Genomic DNA, 25,576 nt, shown 5'->3' on the forward strand with positions numbered 1-25,576 from the left:
TACAACAAGAAACACAAATTGAAAGGTTGCTGTTAAGAAAGTCATTCGAACATTATGCTTTTATTAACAGCTTTTGAAATACACCAAGGCCCTCTTAGTGACCAATTTGGATCAATGTGAAAATAGAGCCTGTTTTCCACTACCAGTGATAGAAAATTCACTTTTGAAATTAAATGTTTTGTTTTTTGTTTTTTTAAGTTGACAAACATTAACAATATTAACATCTTTGACACTTTTTAACTCACCCATTTTTATTGATGAACACTGTAACACCAACTCCCACTCCCACAACCAGCAATACTCCAATCACAATCCCAGCGATGGCACCAGCAGACAGACCTGGAGTTAGAGAGCCCTTCGCTGCAGAGACCAGAGATAGAACAATACACAGATTAGAGAAAGGCTACACACAATGAACAAGCAGTACTGCACATTACAGTGCATCTGAGTGACAGTTACAACACAATAAAGACACCTACTATGTTCATATTGTCTTAAAAGCTGCTAACTTTACCTTTTACTGACAGTTTATGGACCACAGATGTTTTGTTTCCAGTGACATAATTTGTTGCTGTACAGGTGTAATCCCCACTGTCAGAGTATTCACTCTTCTCTTTAGTGAACTCAGGTGAATGTCCAGGTATCTCTGTCCCGTTAAGCACCCAGGTGTAACTAGAAGTCGGTATGGAGTCAGCAGAGCAGGTCAATGTAAAGTTCTGTCCTACTTCTATTTCAGATGGACCCATTATTTCCATACCATCAGGTCCATCTGTAACACAGATCACCAGTTCCAATTAGAGGTAGCCATGTGTTCGTTAGTTGGTAATCAGTGTGATCTAACACACTCAAACATATATACACACATATATATGTATATATATATACATATATATATATATATATATATATATAAATAATACATATATACACTGCTCAAAAAAATAAAGGGAACACTTAAACAACACAATGTAACTCCAAGTCAATCACACTTCTGTGAAATCAACTGTCCACTTAGGAAGCAACACTGATTGACAATAAATTTCACATGCTGTTGTGCAAATGTAATAGACAAAAGGTGGAAATTATAGGCAATTAGCAAGACACCCCCAATAAAGGAGTGATTCTGCAGGTGGTGACCACAGACCACTTCTCAGTTCCTATGCTTCCTGGCTGATGTTTTGGTCACTTTTGAATGCTGGCGGTGCTTTCACTCTAGTGGTAGCATGAGACGGAGTCTACAACCCACACAAGTGGCTCAATGCGAGCTGTGGCAATAAGGTTTGCTGTGTCTGTCAGTGTAGTGTCCAGAGCATGGAGGCGCTACCAGGAGACAGGCCAGTACATCAGGAGACGTGGAGGAGGCCGTAGGAGGGCAACAACCCAGCAGCAGGACCGCTACCTCCGCCTTTGTGCAAGGAGGAGCACTGCCAGAGCCCTGCAAAATGACCTCCAGCAGGCCACAAATGTGCATTTTACAAAACTTTCTTCTCCAACACTGTTTTTGCATTATTTAAACCAAATTGAACATGTTTCATTATTTATTTGAGACTAAATTGATTTTATTTATGTGTTACATTAAGTTAAAATAAAAGGGTTTATTTGTTCATTCAGTTTTGTTGTAATTGTAATTATTACAAATATATATATATAGAAATCAACCGATTAATCTGTATCGGCTTTTTTTGGTCCTCCAATAATCTGTATCGGCGTTGAAAAATCCTAATCAGTCGACCTCTAATATACACACTCATCAGTTCAAAAGTTTGGGGTCACTTAGGAATGTCCTTGTTTTTGAAAGAAAAGCACATTTTTTGGACATTAAAATACCATCAAATTGATCAGAAACACAGTATAGACATTGTTAATGTTGTAAATGACTATTGTAGCTTGAAACTGCAGATTTAACTACTATTTAATGAAGCTGCCAGTTGAGGACTTGTGAGGCATCTGTTTCTCAAACTAGACACTCTAATATACTTGTCCTCTTGCTCAGTTGTGCACCGGGGCCTCCCACTCCTCTTCCTATTCTGGTTAGAGCCAGTTTGCTCTGTTCTGTGAAAGGAGTAGTACACAGCATTGTACAAGATCTTCAGTTTTTTGGCAATTTCTCACATGGAATAGCCTTAATTTCTCAGAAGAATAGAATGACGAGTTTCAGAAGAAAGGTATTTGTTTCTGGCCATTTTGAGCCTGTAATCGAACCCAAATGCTGATGCGCCAGATACTCAACTAGTATAAAGAAGGCCAGTTTTATTGCTTTGCTTCTTTAATTCATAACAACAGTTTTCAGCTGTGCTAACATAATTGCAAAAGGGTTTTCTAATGATCAATTAGCCTTTTAAAATGAAAAACTTGGATTAGCTAACACAACGTGCCATTGGAACACAGGAGTGATGGTTGCTGACAATGGGCCTCTGTACGCCTATGTAGATATTCCATTACAAATCAGCTGTTTCCAGCTATAAAAGTCATTTACAACACAAAATGTCTACACCGTATTTCACTTATTTTAAATGGACCAAAAAAATATGCTTTTCTTAAAGAAATAAGGACATTTCTATTTATTTTCTACATTGTAGAATAACAGTGAAGACATCAAAAAGATGAAATATCACATATAGAAATAAATATATATAAACTCAGCAAAGAAATAAATGTCCCTTTTTCAGGACCCTGTTTTTCAAAGATAATTAGTAAAAATCCAAATAACTTCACAGATCTTCATTGTAAAAGGTTTAAACACTGTTTCCCATAATTGTTCAATGAACCATAAACAATTAATGAACATGCACCTGTGGAACGGTCATTGAGACACCAACAGCTTACAGACGGTAGGCAATTAAGGTCACAGTTATGAAAACTTAGGACACTAGAGAGGCCTTTCTACTGACTAATAAATGTCAATGTCCGTACTGTGAGACGCCCAAGACAGCGCTACAGGGAGACAGGACACACAGCTGATCGTCCTCGCAGTGGCAGGCCACGTGTAGCACCAACTGCACAGGATCGGTACATCCGAACATCACACCTGGGGGACAGGTACAGGATAGCAACAACAACTGCCCGAGTTACACCAGGAATGCACAATCCCTCCATAAGTGCTCAGATTGTCCACTCTAGGCAGGACTGAGGGCTTGTAGGCCTGCTGTAAGGCAGGTCCTCACCAGACATCACCGGCAAAAACGTTGCCTATGGGCTCAAACCCACCGTCGCTACACCAGACAGGACTGGCAAAAAAATGCTCTTCACTGACGAGTCGCGGTTGTGTCTCACCAGGGGTGATGGTCAGATTCGCGTTTATCGTCGAAGGAATGAGCATTACACCGAGGCCTGTACTCTGGAGCGGGATCGATTTGGAGGTGGAGCATCCGTCATGGTCTGGGGCAGTGTGTCACAGCATCATCAGACTGAGCTTGTTGTCATTGCAGGTAATCTCAATGCTTTGCATTACAGGGAAGACATCCTCCTTCCTCATGTGGTACCCTTCCTGCAGGCTCATCCTGACATGACCCTCCAGCATGACAATGCCACAAGCCATACTGCTCGTTCTGTGAGTGATTTCCTGCAAGACAGGAATGTCGGTGTTCTGCCATGGCCAGCGAAGTGCCCGGATCAATCCCATTGAGCACGTCTGAGACCTGTTGGATCGGAGGGTGAGGGCTAGGGCCATTCCCCCCAGAAATGTCCAGGAACTTGCAGGTGCCTTGGTGGAAGAGTGGGGTAACATCTCACAGCAATTAATGGCAAATCTGGTGCAGTCCATGAGGAGGAGTACTTAATTCAGCTGGTGGCCACACCAGATACTGACGGTTACTTTTGATTTTGACCCCCCCTTCCTTTGTTCAGGAACACATTATTCCATTTCCGTTAGTCACATGTCTGTGGAACTTGTTCAGTTTATGTCTGTTGTTGAATCTTGTTATGTTCATACAAATATTTAGTTAAGTTTGCTGAAAATAAACGCAGTTGACAGTGAGCGGACGTTTATTTTTTAAATAAAATATATATATAAAAAATTACATCTTGCATATCCAGCATTTACACTGACTGTCAGATATTAAATGCAACAAAAAGGTTAAAAAACAGTAATTGTAACCCCAGGCTTATAGCAGAGTAGGCCTACTTACAGTTTACAATGAGACCGTGTTTAGCATTAGCGGTGCTGATGGGGTTGCTGACTCTACACCGGTATTCTCCAGTGTCTGTTCTCTTCACAGACTTTATGGACAGCACGCTCTTATCCTCAGAGATGGTTATGTTGCCACCAGCAGACAGAGGGTGACCATCTTTCATCCACTCTCTGGTGACGATGGAGCCAGAAGCATTACAGGTTAAGGTCACAGAGCCCCCCTCGATGATTGCAGGGTTTGGGGTAGTAGTGATGTTAGCACCAGATATTGGTTCTGTGAAGGATAATGGTTATATAAATTATATGAATTTATAATACAGATTGTAGCCTAGATTACAATTAAGCAATATACCACGGCTAAGGACTGTTCTTAGGCCACATACCACAAACCCCCGAGGTGCACTATTGTTACTATAAACTGCATACCAACGTAATTAGAGTAGTAAAAATACATGTTTTGTCATACCCGTGGTATACCACGGCAGTCAGCCAATCAGCATTTAGGGCTCGAACCACCCAGTTTATAATGTAGATTGTTTTATTTTGTCAAACAGTAACACTTGCCTGTAAACACAAAGCACAAGTGAAATGAAAATGCAACATGTTAAACTTTGTGTACGATAAAGTAAGTAAAGGCCCACATATAGTATATAAAACATTTGCATAAATATGAATTATTAAGTTTAGAAGTGTAATAGGTGCAGAAGAGCTCTCAAAGCTATGACAACATCTTGATTCATCCTCACTGAGCTAAAGGCTAAAGCTGCCACTTTGAAAGAAAACACGCTACGCCCTCCAAAAAAACATCAAACAGTCAAAACGTCAACACAGGACTAAAATCTACACCGGCTCTGACGTTCATCGGAGGTGGCAGGTCTTGCAAACTATCACGGATTACAAAGGGAAACCAAACCGAGAGCTGGCCATTGACGCGAGCCTAGCAGACGAGCTAAATGCCTTCTATGTTCTCTTTGAGGCAAGAAACACTGAACTGTGTGTGATGCACCAGCTGTTTCGGGTAACTGTATGATCATGCTCTCCATAGCTGATGTGAGTAAAACCTTTAAAACAGGTTAACATTCACAAGGCTGCAAGGCCAGACGGATTACCAGGACGCGTACTCAGAGCATGCTCTGACCAGCTGACAAGAGTCTTCATTGACATTTTCAACCTGACCCAGTCTGTAATACCTAAATGTTTCAAGCAGACCACCATAGTCCCTGTGCCCAACAACACCAAGGTCATGGCTCACATCAACATTCAAGAAACCCTACATCCATTCCAATTCGCATTCCGCCCCAACAGATCCAAAGATGACACAAATCTATATTGCACGCCACAGTGCCCTTTCCTAACTGGACAAAAATAACACCTACATGAGAATGCTGTTCATTGACTTCAGCTCAGCGTTCAACACCATAGTGCCCTCCAAGTTCAACACTAAGCTAAGGATCCTGGAAGTGAACACCTCCCTCTGCAACTGGATCCTGGACTTCCCCCATATGGTGAGGGTAGGCAACAACACATCCGCCACGCTGACCCTCAACACGGGGGCCTTCAGGGGTGCATGCTCAGTGGCCTCCTGTACTCCGTTTACCCACGATTGCGTGGTTGCGCAGGACTCAAACACCATCATTAAGTTTGCCGATGGTAGGCCTGATCACCAACATCGATGAGACAGCCTATAGGGAGGTCAGAGACCTGACAGTGTGATGCCAGGACAACAGCCTCTCCCTCAATGTGGGCAAGACAAAGGAGCTTATCATGGACTACAGGAAACAGGCCTGTTGCGGAGCGGGTCGAGAGATTCAAGTTCATCGTTGCCCACATCACTAAGGATCTATCATGGTCCGACCAACACAGTCGTGAAGAGGGTATGACAACTCTTCTTCCCCTTCAGGAGGCTGAAAAGACTTAGCATGGGTCCTCAGATCCTCAAGTTCTATAGCTGCACCATCGAGAGCATCTTGAAAAATTATCAAAGACTCCAGCCACTCTAGTCATAGACTGTTCGCTCTGCTACCGCACGGCAAGCGGTACCTGAGCGCTAAGTCTAGGTATAAAAGGCTTCTTAACAGCTTCTACCCATGAGCCACAAGACTCCTGAACAGCTAATCTAATGGCTACCCAGACTATTTGCATTGTCCCTGAGGACAAGCTGAGGTTTCAATACAAGGTTAAATAATGAATAGAAGGATTGAGCTTTGAGACTGACAATTAGATAAGCCGCTGGCGAAAGCATATGGTGCCCGCTGGGCTAGAGCGGGCTGTAAGAGACGTTTGACAATTTCCAATTATTATTACTTAATTTTATAGTTTGGGTAAACACTAATGATTAGGAAACCGTTTATAATTTAGCAATAGTCCTGTGTGATTTGGACCATGACACAGACAGCTACCCTTTACTGCTGAAGACAGTGATATTTGACCTGTTGCATACTTAGAAATGTGCCTGTTGCAGACAGATGTTTGTTCTCACAAGGTCGGCTCAGTGGGTATGGAATATCGGCTGAACGCCCAGACTCTGATTGACAGGTGTTCTCTCCTAAACTGGGAGCAAGCGCTTTGCTGAGAAAGGATTCACTTGGCTATCTTTGACACTGGCAGGTTAGAACTGTATATGGCATGTGTAGAAGGTTTTAAACGCCGTGGCACAACAGAAGCCATTTACGAAGATAATGTACTAGTGTAAGAAAGCACTCTCCTACAGACTGTACTGTTTCTTGGGAGGCTGAGCGCGCACGATGACGTCCAGTCACATGCAGGAAACGATTCAATGTATTTTTGCCTTTAAGCTTCTTGTTTTATGAAGAATGTAGGCACTGTGAATTTGGATTTATTATGTGGATTCTTTTCATTTGGTTTTTCACAGGTTAGAGAGGATGTACCTTACAAAAGGCACACAAATACAATGGAAGTTTTTATTTTCTTAGTTTTAATTGAACACATCAAAATAATTAATGAGAAATGTACTTAAATGTGATTTCACTTTTATTATTTTTAATACATTTGCACAAACTGTTTTTGCTTTGTCATTATGGAGTATTGTGTGTAGATTGATGAGAAAACAATTTCATCCATTTTAGAATAAGGCTGTAATGTAACAAAATGTGGAAAAAGTCAAAGGGTCTGAATACTTTCCGAATGCATCGTAATTGTTTTAAGATGGTCATAATATGAATCTTTTAGCCATCTGATTTGGAATTTTAGGACCCCTTTAAGTAAAAAAAATAAAGTGCATTCAGAAAGTTTTTATTTAACCGGTACTGGTTACCTAGTCCTGTGACACTTGTGGGGGACAGAGCAAAACGGAGAACACCACTGTCTTTGTGAGAATCTCCCCTCACACATTAGTAGGCCAAACTTTTTGGATGCTACAGCCGTTTTTTGTGAGAAGACCAATTTTCAGCATGTCTCATAGTCTGACAAACCCCGCTGTAGCTGGGCCACCTTCCTCCACAGATGTGGCGGATTGAGACGCAGCCCATTTCTCTAGCCTAAACTGACGGATGATGGGGATTCTTTTATTATTTGACTTCCATTGTCACACCGGTGTGTCAATTAACTCGTTTTTCAAACAATACAATAATCTTGAAGTAGCATAATTTAAATGTAATTTGAAATTCAAGTACTGGAATAGGCCTACCTTGAAAATCTGACAATCTTAATTTGGTGATTGAAAAGTGTGGCAACAGGATTACAAGATTGTTATATTTATGCACCAAATGGTTGTTTTATGAACTATAGTTAGTACGAGTCTGTCTCTCTCACACACACACACACACACACACTTCAGAGTGTGGGATCGACGGTTTCATTATTGCAATAATAAAATCAATATTAAATAAAGATGATTGCTGGAAGAAATGAGAACGTCTCTTAGTACTACCTTTCCACGACAAAAGTCATTTTAATTATTGAAGCCAATTTATTAGTTCTCCTGCTCCCTTATAATTATCTGTGATTTCATTTTTGGTCCGTTTTGTGAGAGATGTGGCCACTTCTGTTTTTTCCACTGTTTTCATTGAAGGGTGTTCCCTACTCTGTTGCGGTAAAACCGTGTGCAGTTATTATGAGGATGTCTAATGTTGGCTTCAACTTGGCTTTCCATACAAATCCTTCATAAAAATAAAACAAAAAAGAACCTGGTCACTAACTCGTAAAAACAGCGATGGTGAAATTCAAATGGTGAGATTAATGTTACCGCAATTGATGGATTTATTATGTGTGCCTGTGTCAGCCACACAGGCTACAGAAAAATCTCCATGCATGCATCCAACAGGGATGCAAACTGGTGAGGGCCAAAAAAGGTGTTACTTTTTTGGTTGCACTGAAACATGCAAAAAACTCCCTGCCAGGGGGGGATAATAATAAATACAGAAAAATAAATATCAGTTAGAAAATGCTAATTTCTAGTGACTGAGGCTAAATCCATCCTTGAAATGCAGATGAACTAATTTAACAAAGAATATGATCTATGTGACTGTGTTTTAATAATGTGTGTGTAAAAGTGGTTAGAAAATGTAAGGAAAGCAATCGAATGTTATTTGTTGCCTAGACTTTACTGCAAACGACACTCAAGTCCAGAGAAAAAAAACAATACATTAATATTGCATTAGCCATAGAACGCTTGTGACCACACACCATCTAAATATTGCACTTGGGGGAAAAAAAATCTTAAAAGTAGAAATAGAACGAAATACATTTTTTTTCTCTATTATAGTGGCCACTATAGATCAAACTTTGCCTGAATACAAATGTGAATACAAATGTGGACCTTACCATGAAATGCTTACTTACAGGCCTCTAACCAACAGTGCAGTTCAAGAAGAGCTAAGAAAATATTTACCAAATAAAAATAACGAGGCTATATACAGTGGGAGAACAAGTATTTGATACACTGCCGATTTTGCAGGTTTTCCTACTTACAAAGCATGTAGAGGTCTGTAATTTTTTATCATAGGTACACTTCAACTGTGAGAGACGGAATCTAAAAAAATCCAGAAAATCACATTGTATTGATTTTTAAGTAATTAATTTGCATTTTATTGCATGACATAAGTATTTGATCACCTACCAACCAGTAAGAATTCCGGCTCTCACAGACCTGTTAGTTTTTCTTTAAGAAGCCCTCCTGTTCTCCACTCATTGCCTGTATTAACTGCACCTGTTTGAACTCGTTACCTGTATAAAAGACACCTGTCCACACACTCAATCAAACAGACTCCAACCTCTCCACAATGGCCAAGACCAGAGAGCTGTGTAAGGACATCAGGGATAAAATTGTAGTCCTGCACAAGGCTGGGATGGGCTACAGGACAATAGGCAAGCAGCTTGGTAAGAAGGCAACTGTAACGGCTGTCTATCTCTTCCTCCTCATCTGACGAGGAGAGGCAAGAAGGATCGGAGGACCAATACGCAGAGTGGTAAGTGTCCATGTTTTAATAATAATAAACTGAACACTACACAAATAACAAAATAACAAATGTGAACGAACCGAAACAGCACCGTGTGGCGACAAACACTGACACGGAAGACAAACACCCACAAACCAACAGTGAAAACAGGCAACCTAAATATGGCTCCCAATCAAAGACAATGCAAAACACCTGCCTCTGATTGAGAACCATATCAGGCTAAATGAACAAACCTAAACATAGAAACAAATAACATAGACTGCCCACCCCAACTCACACCCTGACCATACTAAATAAAGACAAAACAAGGGAAAATAAAGGTCAGAACGTGACAGCAACAACTGTTGCCGCAATTATTAGAAAATGGAAGAAGTTCAAGATGACGGTCAATCACCCTCGGTCTGGGGCTCCATGCAAGATCTCACCTCGTGGGGCATCAATGATCTTGAGGAAGGTGAGGGATCAGCCCAGAACTACACGGCAAGACCTGGTCAATGACCTGAAGAGAGCTGGGACCACAGTCTCAAAGAAAACCATTAGTAACACACTACACCGTCATGGATTAAAATCCTGCAGCGCACGCAAGGTCCCCCTGCTCAAGCCAGCGCATGTCCAGGCCCGTCTGAAGTTTGCCAATGACCATCTGGATGATCCAGAGGAGGAATGGGAGAAGGTCATGTGGTCTGATAGACCAAAAAGCTCTATTTTTGTCTCATTTACATTTACATTTAAGTCATTTAGCAGACGCTCTTATCCAGAGCGACTTACAAATTGGAAAGTTCATACATATTCATCCTGGTCCCCCCGTGGGGAATGAACCCACAACCCTGGCGTTGCAAGCGCCATGCTCTACCAACTGAGCCACACGGGACCACACGGGACCACTCCACTCGCCGTGTTTGGAGGAAGAAGAAGGATGAGTACAACCCCAAGAACACCATCCCAACCGTGAAGCATGGAGGTGGAAACATCATTCTTTGGGGATGCTTTTCTGCAAAGGGGACAGGACGACTGCACCGCATTGAGGGGAGGATGGATGGGGCCATGTATCACGAGATCTTGGCCAACAACCTCCTTCCCTCAGTAAGAGCATTGAAGATGGGTCGTGGCTGGGTCTTCCAGCATGACAACGAAACACACAGCGAGGGCAACTAAGGAGTGGCTTCGTTAGAAGCATCTCAAGGTCCTGGAGTGGCCTAGCCAGTCTCCAGACCTGAACCCAAAAGAAAATCTTTGGAAGGAGCTGAAAGTCAGTATTGCCCAGCGACAGCCCCGAAACCTGAAGGATCTGGAGAAAGTCTGTATGGAGGAGTGGGCCAAAATCCCTGCTGCAGTGTGTGCAAACCTGGTCAAGAACTACAGGAAACGTATGATCTCTGTAATTGCAAACAAAGGTTTCTGTACCAAATATTAAGTTCTGCTTTTCTGATGTATCAAATACTTATGTCATGCAATAAAATGCAAATGAATTATTTAAAAATCATACAATTATTCCGTCTCTCACAGTTGAAGTGTACCTATGATAAAAATTACAGACCTCTACATGCTTTGTAAGTAGGAAAACCTGCAGTGTATCAAATACTTGTTCTTCCCATTGTATATATACAAAACCAGTCAAAAGTTGACACATCTACTCATTCCAGGGTTAATCTTTATTTTTAATATTTTCTACATTGTAGAATAATAGTGAAGACAGTCTGTCCTGCTCCTCCTCTGGCTCCTCCCCCTTCTTTTACCGCTGGCTGAATGGAAATCACAGCCAGTGATGGAGTTCAGCTTATTGATGGGAACAGCACTCTCACCATAGTCAGTAATGTGTTCAAACCAATGATGTGTATACACGCTGGATTGCTGTTGCTATGTAATGGCCAATGAGAGGCTTTGAAGCCACCATATTGGTAGTCCACAGAAGGAGCAATCATCCATAGGAATAAATGGAATTCTACAGTATTTCAATCAAATGTTTCAAGAACAATATTAAATGTATCTAAGTATGTATTTGTTGTACTGGGGACAGTAATATTATCATTTTACTTTAAGTTAAATGTTTTTATACATTTCAAAATGTTTTACGTTCAGTTCACATACAGTACCAGTAAAAAGTTTGGACACACCTATTCATTCAATTCATTCAAGGGTTTTTCTTTATTTTGTACTATTTTCTACATTTAATAGTGAAGACAACGAAAATATGAAATAACACATATGGAATCATGTAGTAACCAAAAAAGTGTTAAATCTAAATCTATTTTATATTTCAGATTCTTCAAAGTAGCCACCCTTTGCCTCGAGGACAGCTATGCACACTTTTGGCATTCTCTCAACCAGCTTCATGAGGAATGCTTTTCCAACAGTCTTGAATGAGTTCCCACATATGCTGAGCACTTGTTGGCTGCTTTTCTTTCACTCTGTGTACCAACTCATCCCAAACCATCTCAATTGGGTTGAGGTCGGGTGATTGCGGAGGCCAGGTCATCTGATGCAGCACTCCATCACTCTCCTTCTTGGTCAAATAGCCCTTACACAGCCTGGAGGTGTGCTTTGGGTCATTGTCCTGTTTGAAAAACAAATGATAGTGCCACTAAGCGCTAACCAGATGGGATGGCGTATAGCTGCAGAATGCTGTGGTAGCCATGCTGGTTAAGTGTGCCTTGAATTCTAAATAAATCACAGACAGTGTCAACAGCAAAGCACTCCCACATCATCACACATCCTCCTACATGCTTCATGGTGGGAACCACACATGCGGAGATTGTCCGTTCACCTACTCTGCGTCTCACAAAGACACGGCGGTTGGAACCAAAAATCATCAGACCAAAGGACAGATTTCCACCGGTCTAATGTTCATTGTTCGTGTTTCTTGGCCAAAGCAAGTCTCTTCTTCTTATTGGTGTCCTTTAGTAGTTGTTTCTTTGCAGAAATTTGACCATGAAGGCCTGATTCACGCAGTCTCCTCTGAACAGTTGATGTTGAGATGTGTCTGTTACTTCAATTCTGTGAAGTATTTATTTGGGCTGCAATTTCTGAGGCTGGTAACTCTAATGAACTTATCCTCGCAGCAGAGGAAACTCTGGGTCTTCCTTTCCTGTGCCGGTCCTCATGAGAGCCAGTTTCATCACAGCGCTTGATGGTTTTTGCGACTCCACTTGAAGAAACTTTCTTTGACTGACCTTCATGTCTTAGAGTAATAATGGAATGTCGTTTCCGTTCACTTATTTGAGCTGTTCTTGCCATAATATGGACTTGGTATTTTACCAAATAGGGTTATCTTGTGTATACCACCACTACTTTCTTACAACACAACAGATTGGCTGAAATGCATTAAGGTGGAAAGAAATTAGACAAATTAACTTTTAACAAGGCATACCTGTTAATTGAAATGCATTCCAGGTGACTACCTCATGAAGTTGGTTGAGAGAATGCCAAGAGTGTGCAAAGCTGTCATCAAGACAAAGGGTGGCTACTTTGAAGATTTTCAAATATAACAGATTTTGATTTGTTTAACACCTTTTTGGTTACTACATGATTCCAAACGTGTTCTTTCATAGTTTTGATGTCTTCACTATTCTACAATGTAGAAAATAGTAAAAATAAAGAAATACTCTTGAATGAGTTGGTGTGTCCAAACTTCTGACTGGTACTGTATATATATATATTTTTTTACAGATATTAAACCACTTTTTGGGGGGTAAGCACACAACTACTGTACCTTTATACTTTCATTTGTTTTTTAAAACCGGTACTGGTTACCTTCAGATGAGTCTCGTGACACTTGTGGGGGTCATAGATTAAAACGGTGAACACCATCGGGAGAGTCTACCCTTTCCATAGAGTGGTCATAATAGTTTGTAGGCCAAACCGTCAGATGCTACATGCGTTTTCGTGAGTAGTGTCGTGGAAAATCATTTTCAAATACAACGCTTACCAGAACTTTTAAAATCAAACATGCTCTTTATTACAACTGTACAGCCCACTGGCATGTCCCCGCGGAACACACCCCGCGGAACACACCCTTTCTCAGAACTCCAGCTACTCTATTTATACACACATAGTATTGTCCGTCCCCTATGAAGTCATTCACCACCATCTGCTTTCAATTTGTTTATAATAGTGGCTGGACCCTTTATCCCAGTGTGTCCAATTACCTCTAGGCGCCACTCTGTCTGACATGTATGTTTGTAATAGAATTGTCAGACCATATGTCTAGTGTCCAATTGCTTTTAGGCGCCACTCTGTCTGACATGTATGTCAGCACAATGGAGAATCTACAAGGGTCAGAACGTCCCTTAGTAGACCTCCATCACCACGGTCCCATGACCCATGTTAACATGTGGTTCGTTACTTTAATGTTCAGCTATCATTTATATTTATATGTTATCCATGTATCTTATGTTACCACTACACTACTACACCATCTGCTAATCTTTGGTTTCCTGTATTTACCAGAATGGCAAATGCACTCACATCTGCTCTCTTATACTACCTTCCAGTATACTCCTGTCTACTGTCCAACAGTGTGATATCTACCCACATATGTCACCTACTCCTACAGTAGACCGATTTTCGGGATGTGTCATGGTCTGACAAACACCACTCTGCCACCTTTCAAAGCAGATGCGGAAGTGCAACATCGGCGGATGCGGTGGACTGAGACGTGTCTCTAGCTTAAATTGACAGATTTTGTTAGGGATTTTTGTATTATGTTAATTATATTGACGCACCGGTTCATTAAATCAACTCTAGGTTATAATCCAAAAAGTTATTTAAATGCTATTTTGTGACATTTGAACAGTAACCTGAAAACAGCACCGCTAGCCACACAATACCTCTCATAAAACGTGGCTAGATGTTGCTAGTCATTTGTATGAACAAGAAAGTACCAAGCACCCCCAAACACACTCTGCTGGTGATTCACCCAAATTCAACACCAACCAGGAGGGAGCGGAGGTAAACATAGCATTTTTTGCCAGATTGCCACAGTAATGTTCTCATGGTGGTACAAAACCTGCCGTGGCTTCTATTGGTTTACTGTGCGTTCTAAAATGGCACAGTCTGTGGATTCGAAGGTAACCGCTCCGTGGAAGCCTCTTCCCCAGCTGAAGATCCAAATCACATTCTGTCATTGTAGGCTCCTCAGAGGAGGACTAACCTCCTCAGTGAATTTCATAAAAAAATTTTTTTTTTAAGTCATCGTTTTTTGACAAAACTATACTAAATATTTTAATGTCAGCAAATAATTTATTAAAACACACTGTTTTGCAATGAAGGTCTACAGTAGCCTCAACAACACTCTGTAAAGTAGCACTATGGTGTAGCTGGAGGACAGCAAGCTTCCGTCTTCCACTTGGTACATTGACTTCAATGCAAAACCTAGGAGGCTCTTGGTTCTCACCCCCTTCCATAGACTTACACAGTAATTATGACAACTTCAGGAGGATCAGAGAATAAATCTAGTACTGAAAGCATAAGCTACAGCTATCTAGCACCGCAGTGCATAAAATGTGCAGAGTAGCTGACTCTGAGAGAGAAAGACAATAGTTGAACAGTTTTCAACAAATTAATTTCTTCAAAAATGGAGGAGAAGCAAGAGAAAGAGATAGAGTGTCATTCTTTTCACATTCAGTTTCACCGACTTGCTAGCAAATGCAGCTGGCTAGTTTAGTTACCCAAACACCTGGCTTAAACAGAGGAATGCTATGTTAGCTAGCTGGCTATGACTATCCAACACAACACTGGAACTCTTCCAAGTCAAGGTAAGCCACCGAGGCCTGCCGGTCTAACTGCTTACTAACTATACACTGTAATGATACTGCATGATTGTAGCGGGTTTACTAACGTATTAGTTATATTAGCTAATGTTGACTAGGACGTTACTTTAGCTAATATGGGCACAACGATGTAGGCTGTGTGTAGCGGTTATTTGATTTGATTTATTTCACCTTTATTTAACCAGGTAAGCCAGTTGAGAACAAGTTCTCATTTACAACTGCGACCTGGCCAAGATTTTTTTTAAGCAGTGCGACAAAAGCACATGGGATAAACAAACGTACAGTCAATAACACAATAGAAAAATCTGTATACAGTGTGTGCAAATGAAGTAAGGAGGTAAGGCAATAAACAGGCCAATAGTGGCAAAGTACTTACAATTTAGCAATTTACACTGAAGGGATATATGTGCAGATGAGGAAGTGCAAGTAGAAATACTGGTGTGCAAAAGAGCAGAAAAACAAATATAGGGATGAGGTAGGTAGTTGGTTGGATGGGCTATTTAGAGATAGGCTGTGTACAGCTGCAGCGATCGGTAAGCTGCTCTGACAGCTGACACTTAAAGTTAGTGAGGGAAATACAAGTCTCCAACTTCAGTGATTTTTGCAATTTGTTCCAGTCATTGGCAGCAGACAACTGGAAGGAAAGGCGACCAAAGTAGGTGTTGGCTTCGGGGATGACCAGTGAAATATACCTACTGGAGCGCTTGCTACGGGTGGGTGTTGCTATGGTGACAAGTGAGCTGAGATAAGGCAGAGCTTTACCTAGCAAAGACTTATAGATGACCTGGAGCCAGTGGGTTTGGTGACGAATATGTAGCGAGGACCAGCCAACGAGAGCATACAGGTCACAGTGGTGGGTAGTATATGGGGCTTTGGTGGAAAAACGGATGGCACTGTGATAGGCTGCATCCAATTTGTTGAGTAAAGTGTTGGAGGCTATTTTGTAAATGACATCGCCGAAGTCAAGGATCAGTAGGATAGTCAATTTTACGAGGGTATGTTTGGCAGCATGAGTGAAGGAGGCTTTGTTGCGAAAAAGGAAGCCGATTCCAGATTTAACTTTGGATTGGAGATGCTTAATATGAGTCTGGAAGGAGAGTTTACAGTCTAGCCAGACACCTAGTTATTTATAGTTTAGAGTCCACATATTCTAAGTAAGAACCGTCCAGAGTAGTGACGCTAGTCGGGCAGGCTGGTGCGGGCAGCAATCGGTTGAAAAGCATGCATTTCGTTTTACTAGCATTTAAGAGCAGTTGGAGGCCACGGAAGGAGTGTTGTATGGCATTGAAGCTTGTTTGGAGGTTTGTTAACACAGTGTCCATAGAAGGGCCAGATGTATACAGAATGGTGTCGTCTGCGTAGAGGTGGATCAAAGAGTCACCCGCAGCAAGAGCGACATCATTGATATATACAGAGAAAAGAGTCGGCCCGAGAATTGAACCCTGTGGCACCCCCATAGAGACTGCCAGAGGTCCGGACAACAGGCCCTCCGATTTGACACACTGAACTCTATCTGAGCAGGAGTTAGTGAACTAGGGGAGGCAGTCATTAGAGAATCCAAGGCTGTTGAGTCTGCCGATAAGAATACGGTTATTGACAGAGTCGAAAGCCTTGGCCAGGTCGATGAAAATGGTTGCACAGTACTGTCTGTTATCGATGGCGGTTATGATATCATTTGAGCGTGGCTGAGGTGCGCCCGTGACCAGCTCGGAAACCAGATTGCATAGCGAAGAAGGTACGGTGGGATTCAAAATGGTCGGTGATCTGTTTGTCACTTGGCTTTCAAAGACTTTAGAAAGGCAGGGCAGGATGGCTATAGGTCTGTAACATTTTGGGTCTAGAGTGTCTCCCCCTTTGAAGAGGGGGATGACCGCGGCCACTTTTCAATCTTTAGGAATCTCAGACGATAGGAAAGAGAGGTTGAATAGACTAGTAGTTTGCAACAATGTTTGCAACATTGGCAGCGGATAATTTTAGGAAGAGAGGGTCCAGATTGTCTAGCCCAGCTGATTTGTAGAGATCCAGATTTTGCAGCTCTTTCAGGACATCAGCTGTATGGATTTGGGTGAAGGAGAAGTGGGGGTGGGGGTTTGGGCCACTTGCTGTGGGGGGTGCAGAGCTGTTAGCCAGGGTTGGGGTAGCCAGGTGGAAAGCATGGCCAGCCGTAGAGAAATGCTTATTGATATTCTCGATTATCGTGGATTTATCAGTGGTGACAGTGTTTCCTAGTCTCAGTGCAGTGGGCAGGAGGAGGAGGTACTCTTATTCTCCATGGACGTTACGGTGTCCCAAAACTTTTTGGAATTAGTGCTGCAGGATGCAAATTTCTGTTCGAAAAAGCTAGCCTTTGCTTTCCTAACTGACTGTGTGTAACGGTTCCTGACTTCCCTGAAAAGTTGCATATCGCGGGGACTATTCGAAGCTAGTGCAGTACGCCACAGGGTGTTTTGTGCTGGTCAAGGGCAGTCAAGTCTGGAGTGAACCAAGGGCTATATCTGTTCTTAGTTCTCCATTTTTTGAAAGGGCATGCTTATTTAAGATGGTGAAGAAAGCACTTTTAAAGAACAACCAGGCATCCTCTACTGACGGGTCGATTAGAAAGGCCTGCTCGCAGAAGTGTTTTAGAAAGCATTTGACAGTGATGGGGGTGGTCGTTTGACCGCGGACCCATAACGGACGCAAACATTGAGACTGAGGTGTTTTTAGAGGGCAAGTTGGTCAGGATGATATCTAAGAGGGTGCCCATGTTTACGGACTTGGGGTTGTACCTGATAGGTTCCTTGATAATTTGTGTGAGATTGAGGGCATCTAGTTCAGATTGTAGGACGACCGGGGTGTTAAGTATATCCCAATTTAGGTCACCTAGCAGTATGAACTCTGACGATAGATGGGGGGCAATCAATTCACAAGGTTTGTCTTGGAAAGGTTTTTTCGCCTGGCCACATACAGCTGATGTGTTGTTCATTGAAGTCCACAAACGAAGGGAACAAGTGAGAGGTGGAAAGTGCATAGAGGCTAGAAAGAATACAACGTGGCTGCTATGAAAGTGAACCCTGTTTATGTGTGAAAAACGTTTCTTAAATGGAAGCAAATGAAACTGTGATAAAAATACCTGAATTTGTCCTATAGAAACTCTCGTTTGCAACTGCTGGACTAATGATTACACACTAGATAAGTTAAATGCAGACGAAACTGTGCAAGGCAGTATTGAATATGTCACTGTCTGTCATCTCAAATTTTTCTCTCAACCTGTGTGCATCTACATTGTAAACTTTCATTCATAGGCTAGGTTGTAGCAACCTCATGATGGATATAGGGAACATTTGAGTATCATATAGTAGCGTAAACCTATCGATGTTACTTTTAACTGGGTGAATGAAATATGAATGACAGTCATCCAACATGCTGTAATAGAAATAAGGCCATGTTCCTGAAAAAAAAAATGGTGCTCCTTCATCATAAACAGCCCTGACCACCACTGCATTCAGTGTATGCATATCATTACCTCTAGTTTATGCAGAAATGTTTGTGGTCACTCTTCCTTCACATTTCTCACTGTCAATCGTTTTACAAGTGAAACGTCCACGCAGCATCTGCATGCCAACCACTTGATCTTGATTAGTTTAATGGGAATATAAGCATTTAAATATTTTTGAGTTATGTACTGTGTTGTTTTAAAGTACAGTGTTGTTTTGAATTATGTGATCTAAATTTAGAGCCGATGGTATTAAACTGGAGCATACCTGTGTTGTGTTTCAATCAAAGCACATACTGTATCTTGCCTAGTGGGGCTCGCTGTTGAGTTGTGTCTAAATGACAGAAAAATGTGACCATTCACTAAAATCATCCTCAAATATTTTAAAGGCCCAGAAGTGTAAATTGCCTTTTTTCAACTGAAAAAGCGAAGCCCAGAGCTTACCCTTGATTTTGCACAAGGATTAAAGTCAATACGTCAAATTATGATATACTTGGGCTTGACGTGGTAAATCCGAAGTGGGGAATTTTCCGTGGCAATGCCATGTGTTTCCTCTATTGTACGACATACTAATACTTTTCAGTGTACGTTTATTTTACAGGGCCAGGTTTCATAAGAATGTTACCACCCACCAGCATGGCATTGTTTACTATGCAGAAACATCTGCAAAGTTCTTCCACTTCGCACGTTGCTACTGAGCAAAACTGGCATTCTGCCTAGCCTATATGCCTGAGACATGGAGCAAGTATGTTTTGTCATCTCTACTTTTTTACCCCAAAATTAACAATCCATTGGATCATTTGTGAATTTTCACTTATTGAGATTGTCTCCATTAAAATATACAGTATAATGAACAAAAATATAAAACGCAACCTCCTATCGGATCCTATCGACACGGGGCCGTACATTATCATGCTGAAAGAAATAGGTGATGGAGGCGGATGAATGGCACGTGTCGTGTCTTTGCTATCATTAAATTGAAGACTTATAGTTTACATCAAAGATTCCTGTAATTAGTTATTACGCAATCAACTGATTAATAACGTAACTAATTAACTATGAATTTGAGGGCACCAGGGAAAGTAGTCAGATTACAAAGTTATAATTTCCCAATATAACCTTTCAGATATTTTCATATCTGATCAGTAGTCTTCTGATGAATGATTTATTTATTTTACCTCACGTTAGTCTCATTCCAAACGTCGTAAATTGTTGGTTATCTGCACGAACCCAGTCTTCACTATGAGTCATCCATACATCAATTGTCTTAAATCATTTATTTATTACTAACTAAGTAATTCACAGAAATGCACAAACAAACAAACAAACTTAAAATGGTTACACGAAATGATGGGAGAAATATGCCCTAGTGGGCTGGACCGGCATGGCGGCTTGTTAGACAGGGGAAAATTGGGTTCGACTAGGAAGTCACTACAGAGTCCATAATTATAACAATTGACATGCTAATCCTTTACACATGAACGCTCACTCATTCGGGAACAATTGCAATCAATATATATATATTTACGCTCAGTGTGTCGTCTTCACCGCTGGAGAAAAGTTAGTTTCTTTTGGAGTTCCTTCTGTCTCGGTTATTGTGGATAATTCAGAGTGACATTCATTATAGAACGGATGTTTCGGCGGTTGTCTTTCTTCGCGTTCAATGATACCGAATTCCTAGCTGCAGACTAGTAGTCAATATCAAAGACTTGTTCTTATTCGTCTAAGAGTTTAACCACGTGGTATGGTTAAAGATTCAGCAATGGTACTTAACCTTCGTTCTCCTCCTATGGAGAAAAACATGGTCTGTTGATAATTTCTCAGAGTTGGGTCTTTATACGGAATTGCAGAAAGGGGCTGTCCCAGGATGTCTCACCCTAACTGGGCTCAGGGGCGGTCCTTGGATATAGTTCAAATCAAAAGGGATTTGTATTTTTCTTCATTAAACAGTCCAAAATCATATTACACAATTATACAAACAGTATCATACTCACTCATTCATTTTGTACAACAAACAGATGTAAGCCTCATATCTGAGGTTATTATACAAACAGCGGTATGGTAATGTAGCCACAGTCTCTCATGAGTTTCCCACATTGTGACGAACGGACCGGTTAATAGCTGGACTTTTCACCGATCTTTTATACTTTTCCCGGAACATGAAATCTGTTCATACCTCAAGTTCTGTGAGGTGGAAGAAACTTCCTTTGTCCTGAAAGTTTACCCTCTCTCTAATACTGTTTGGCCATGAGGAGATTCTCAGGAATTTACGACGTCTCTCTGTGACTACAGCATGGGTTGAAGGAGGAAAGGGGGAGGCAGGGAGAGGGGATGGGTTTTATGTACCTAAACAGGCAACGTCATGACACACGACAATGGGCCTCAGGATCTCATCACTGTATCACTGTGCATTCAAATTGCCTTTGATAAAATAAAATTGTGTTTGTTGTCTGTAGCTTATGCCTGTTCATATCATAACCCTACCGCCAACATGGGGCACTCTGTTCACAGCATTGACCTCAGCAAACTGCTTGCCCACACGACGCCATATACTCTGTCTGCCATCTGCCCGGTACAGTTGAAACCGGGATTTATCCGTGAAGAGCACCGTGTGCCAGCAGACCATCGAAGGTAAGCATTTGCCCACTGAAGTCGGTTATGACGCGGAACTGCAGTCAGGTCAAGACCCTGGTGAGGACTAAGAGCACGCAGATGAGCTCCCCTGAGGCGGTGACTGACAGTTTCTTCAGTTGTGCAAACCCACAGTTTCATCAGCTGCCCTGGTGGCTGGTCTCAGACAATCCCGCAGGTGAGGAAGCTGAATGTGGAGGTCCTGGGCTGGCGTGGCTACAGGTAGTCTGCGGTTGTGAGGTCAGTTGGACATACTGCCAAATTCTCTAAAACGACATTGGAGGCTGCTTATGGTAGAGAAATTAACATTCAATTATCTTTCAACAGCTGTGGTGGACATTCCTACAATCAGCATGCCAATTGCACACTCTCTCAAAACTTGAGGCATCTGTGGCGTTGTGTTGTGTGACAAAATTGCACATTTTAGAGTGCCATTTCATAGCCCCCAGCACAAGGTGCTCCTGTGTAACGAGCATGCTGCTTAATCATCTTCTTGATATGCCACACCTGTCAGGTGGATTTATTATCTTGGCTAAGGAGAAATGCTCACTAACAGGGAAGTAATCAAATTAGTGCACAACATTTGAGAGAAATAATAGTTTGTGTGTATTGAACATTTCTGGGATCTTTTATTTCAACTCATTAAATACGGGACCAACACTTTACATGTTGCGTTTATATTTTGGTTCAGTATATATTCAGTTCTGTTATGTAGAATAATATCATTATGTGATCTTGCAGACATTGATTCTGCTTTGATCTAACTTAATTTAAAGAGCACCATTCATCTCTGACATTTACCATGAGTAGTCTGTTCTCTGGGCAGCCAAATGAGTAGAGCAGAGTGTGCAAAAAGTAGAGAACTCCAAACATGGGCAGAAGCCACGGACATTTAGCTGTCAGAAGAGGGTTCAAGAGAATTCGGATCTGCAGCCACTTCATTCTAAAATTACTCAGAACACCATGGTCTTTATTTACAAAACACTATTGCTCGCTACAAAAGAACAGGCACATAATAATAACGATTCGAGCATAGATAAATAATTCCTTGCAGACTCACTGTGTATTTGCACATGTGTTTTTGCACACATTTAGTTTAGGCATGCTAGCAAGTGGTTATTAAGGTTAAGGTTAGGGTAAATTTAGGTTAAGACATTGTCAGGTTTAGGCATGCTAGTAATTACCCCAACCAGGTACCTGGCTCACCATTTGCAATATTGACTCTTTCCACTCTCTGCCACATGAGGTAGCAGCATACACATTGTTGGCACACTGCATACATTATAAGCAAATACACTCATCTGTCAATGTCTTCTAGATTGGGGGACAAGATACTGTAGTGATCTTTGCTAATAAGCCACATTACAATTCCCACTGAGGACACCCTATTGGCATAAATGTGTAGGGTGTTTTCCTATCCTGCCAGTGATCTGGGTTCACATCCCTGTCTATTCGTCTGCTACAATACCTTGTTCACAACAGCCCCACCTAACCAGTGATGACAAGCCAGCTATCGAAAGACTTCTTATTGCACCACACTATTGCAAAATTGTTTAGGTTTACCAATTGATACAAAATTATACTTTGGCCTGTCACATTCTATGTTTCAGTGCTGAAAACACCTTGACATTTAAAAAAAATTATTAACTGCAATTCAAGTAAATAAAAATGTATTCTCAAAGTAGATAACCCAGGTACAACCTAAGAACAATCCTCTCATAAAAGGGGAAAACCGAGAACATACCATTTAGAAATGTAAATGGTCAAATTATAGAGCATTGTGTTCAGCCTATATTGCAACAATGCTCAAAACCATTTCAAAACGCCAGGTGTTGACCCTGAACTGGTAGTTGACCTAAATGAGTGAGCGGTTGTTTTCATACGCTGTCTAAACCTTAGGGACCTCAGCCAGCCTTTTAAAAAATATATATATTTCACCTTTATTTAACCAGGTAGGCCAGTTGAGAACAAGTTCTAAGCCTTGCTTAGATTGTCTTAACTAGTTTGATCAAAGAAAACACTGACGGTGCCGTTATCCACGCATTGTGACAATTGTTCTCCCAGTATCACTCTTCGTGAACGTAACGTTTGTGAATGTAACTTTATGTACATACCTTACACTGCAACATTTGGAACTCACCATAGACAATCAGTGAAGTAGATCCCACCTGAGGAACAGCAGCGGTTCTTAGGGTCACTCTGTATGTCCCACTGTCAATCAGGGTCAGTTTCCTGAGCTCCAGAGATCCAGTGCTATTGTCCAGACTGATCCTACCAACATATCCCACTCCGGTCACAGAACCTGCAGAACTGACAAAGTCAACAATGGAGACAGGGGGTTCACCAAAAGTCCAGATGATTGTAAGAAGTGTGGTTGGATTGATGGTGGTTTTGAAAATCACATTTCCTCCCAATGTTCCATTCACAGGTCCAGGTGGAAACACATCTTGACCAGCACAATATCCTGATGAAACAACAACTGGGCTTGATTATAATGTTTCCAAAATAAACACAAAATTCAGCAGACAAAAGATATTAGTGGAAAGTTTCCAAATTCTTTTTTTTATAGTTCTTACAGAATAATTATTTTACCAAGACAATTTTGGAAGTCACTGTAGAAGCCACTGTGCCTAGTAGAATAACTATATTGTATACATGCAAACATTAAGATGGACTAATGGGAATATGTGTCACCACCTTAAAGGGATAGTTTACCCAAATTACAAAATTAAATGTGGTTTCTTTACCATGTAAGTGGTCTATGGACAAGGTGTGACAGCAATTGGCCTTAGAGATAGATATTAACATAATTGAAACCATGTCTATGACTATTGACAAAGAACCTGCTATTGATTGAAGAACAATTCCTACTGTCATGGGAGCAGAGAAGAATATATTACATTAACACAGAAATCATGGTCCTAAAATTTCAGAAGGATCCAAAGAGCTTAGAAATTGAAATGTTTTACTCCTCGGTGTCAAAATTGACCCCAGTTAGTGCTTTTAGGGGTTACCTACAGTATGCATGCCTTTATTTTATTGAGAGAATAAGGTCTCACCTGAGAGTATTCCCATGGTAAGAAAGACGACTGCAGCTGCCACCATCTCTTCTGATGTAACAAATGTCTGTGATTCAGACTAGTTCTGTCTCTACAAATAAGTATTAAGTAGGAGACAGGTTTTCAATAAAAACGATCTACAGTAACACCAAAATCTGATATGAGGAAGAAATAGAGAGGAACTATTTTCATGAGGTAAATCGCTGCATGAAGGAACAAATTACCATACTGCACTACTTCCACTAAAACTAACTGTGTGGGGTTTTTCCTTTAATGAGCCTGTTAACAATGTTGCACTCTACTGCTTTGCAGGCGTTGACTGATTAACATAGTGGACTTTGGTCTTGCAACCTGGTCACAGAGCATTTCGTATTATTCTGTACGTAAATCCGAGACACTCCATATAGTATGATATGTTATGTTTGAATGGTATGTATTAATTTGTGGATGTCCATCACCCATTTCATATGATATGTTACAAAATACAATTCAAACTCTTTGTCCTGAATGTCCTTGAGGGGCCCAGCCAGAGTACGGACTTGAACCCTATTGAACATCTCTGGAGACATCTGAAAATAGTTGTGCAGCGACGCTCCCCATCCAACATGACAGAGCTTGAGAGGATCTGCAGAAAATGGGAGAAACTCCCCAAATACAGGTGTGCCAAGCTTGTAGCGTCATACCCAAGAAGACTCAAGGCTGTAATCGCTGCCAAAGGTGCTTCAACAACATACTGAATAAAGAGTCTGAATAGTTATGTAAGTTATGTTGAATATTTCATTATTATTTTTTACCTGTTTTTGCTTTGGCATTATGGGGTATTGGTTGAAGATTGATGAGGAAAACAACAACAATTGAATCAATTTTAGAATAAGGCTGTAAAGTAACAAAATGTGGAAAAGGTCAAGGGGTCTGAAGAATTTCCGAATGCAATGTATGTCTGTATCTTTCTCAAAGGCTTTTCAATTATGTTGTTCACACCATAAGAAACTTCCGATCCCTTATTGCGATCCTTCCAGCTGATTCAATTAATCAAAGCTCGACGATGAGCTGGTTATTTGAATCAGCTGTGTAGTGGTAGGGGGAAGAAAATAAAA

The 25,576-nt window shown here is 41.2% G+C and overlaps 1 protein-coding gene across 1 annotated transcript; it reads right to left on the minus strand.

Moving 5' to 3' along the window:
- Positions 1–226: 226 nt before the first annotated feature.
- Positions 227–24,732, minus strand: LOC139573381 (cell adhesion molecule CEACAM20-like). Its single transcript, XM_071396756.1, has 5 exons — positions 24,480–24,732; positions 23,561–23,884; positions 4,128–4,403; positions 515–769; positions 227–360 (listed from the first exon to the last, which is right to left on the minus strand). The coding sequence occupies exons 1-5, from the start codon at positions 24,523–24,525 to the stop codon at positions 242–244; spliced, it is 1,020 nt and encodes a 339-aa protein (XP_071252857.1). The 5' UTR covers positions 24,526–24,732; the 3' UTR covers positions 227–241.
- Positions 24,733–25,576: the final 844 nt, after the last annotated feature.

This window comes from Salvelinus alpinus, chromosome 4 (assembly GCF_045679555.1).
Source record: "Salvelinus alpinus chromosome 4, SLU_Salpinus.1, whole genome shotgun sequence".
Lineage (NCBI taxonomy): Eukaryota > Metazoa > Chordata > Actinopteri > Salmoniformes > Salmonidae > Salvelinus > Salvelinus alpinus.

Excerpts from the sequence above, each read along its gene's own strand:
- LOC139573381 (XM_071396756.1), bottom strand. The coding sequence starts at position 24,525 with ATGGTGGCAGCTGCAGTCGTCTTTCTTACCATGGGAATACTCTCAG. Across the intron at positions 23,885-24,479 it reads TACCATGGGAATACTCTCAG|GATATTGTGCTGGTCAAGAT; the intron begins GTGAGACCTTAT and ends TTGTTTCATCAG. Across the intron at positions 4,404-23,560 it reads TACTTCACTGATTGTCTATG|AACCAATATCTGGTGCTAAC; the intron begins GTGAGTTCCAAA and ends TATCCTTCACAG.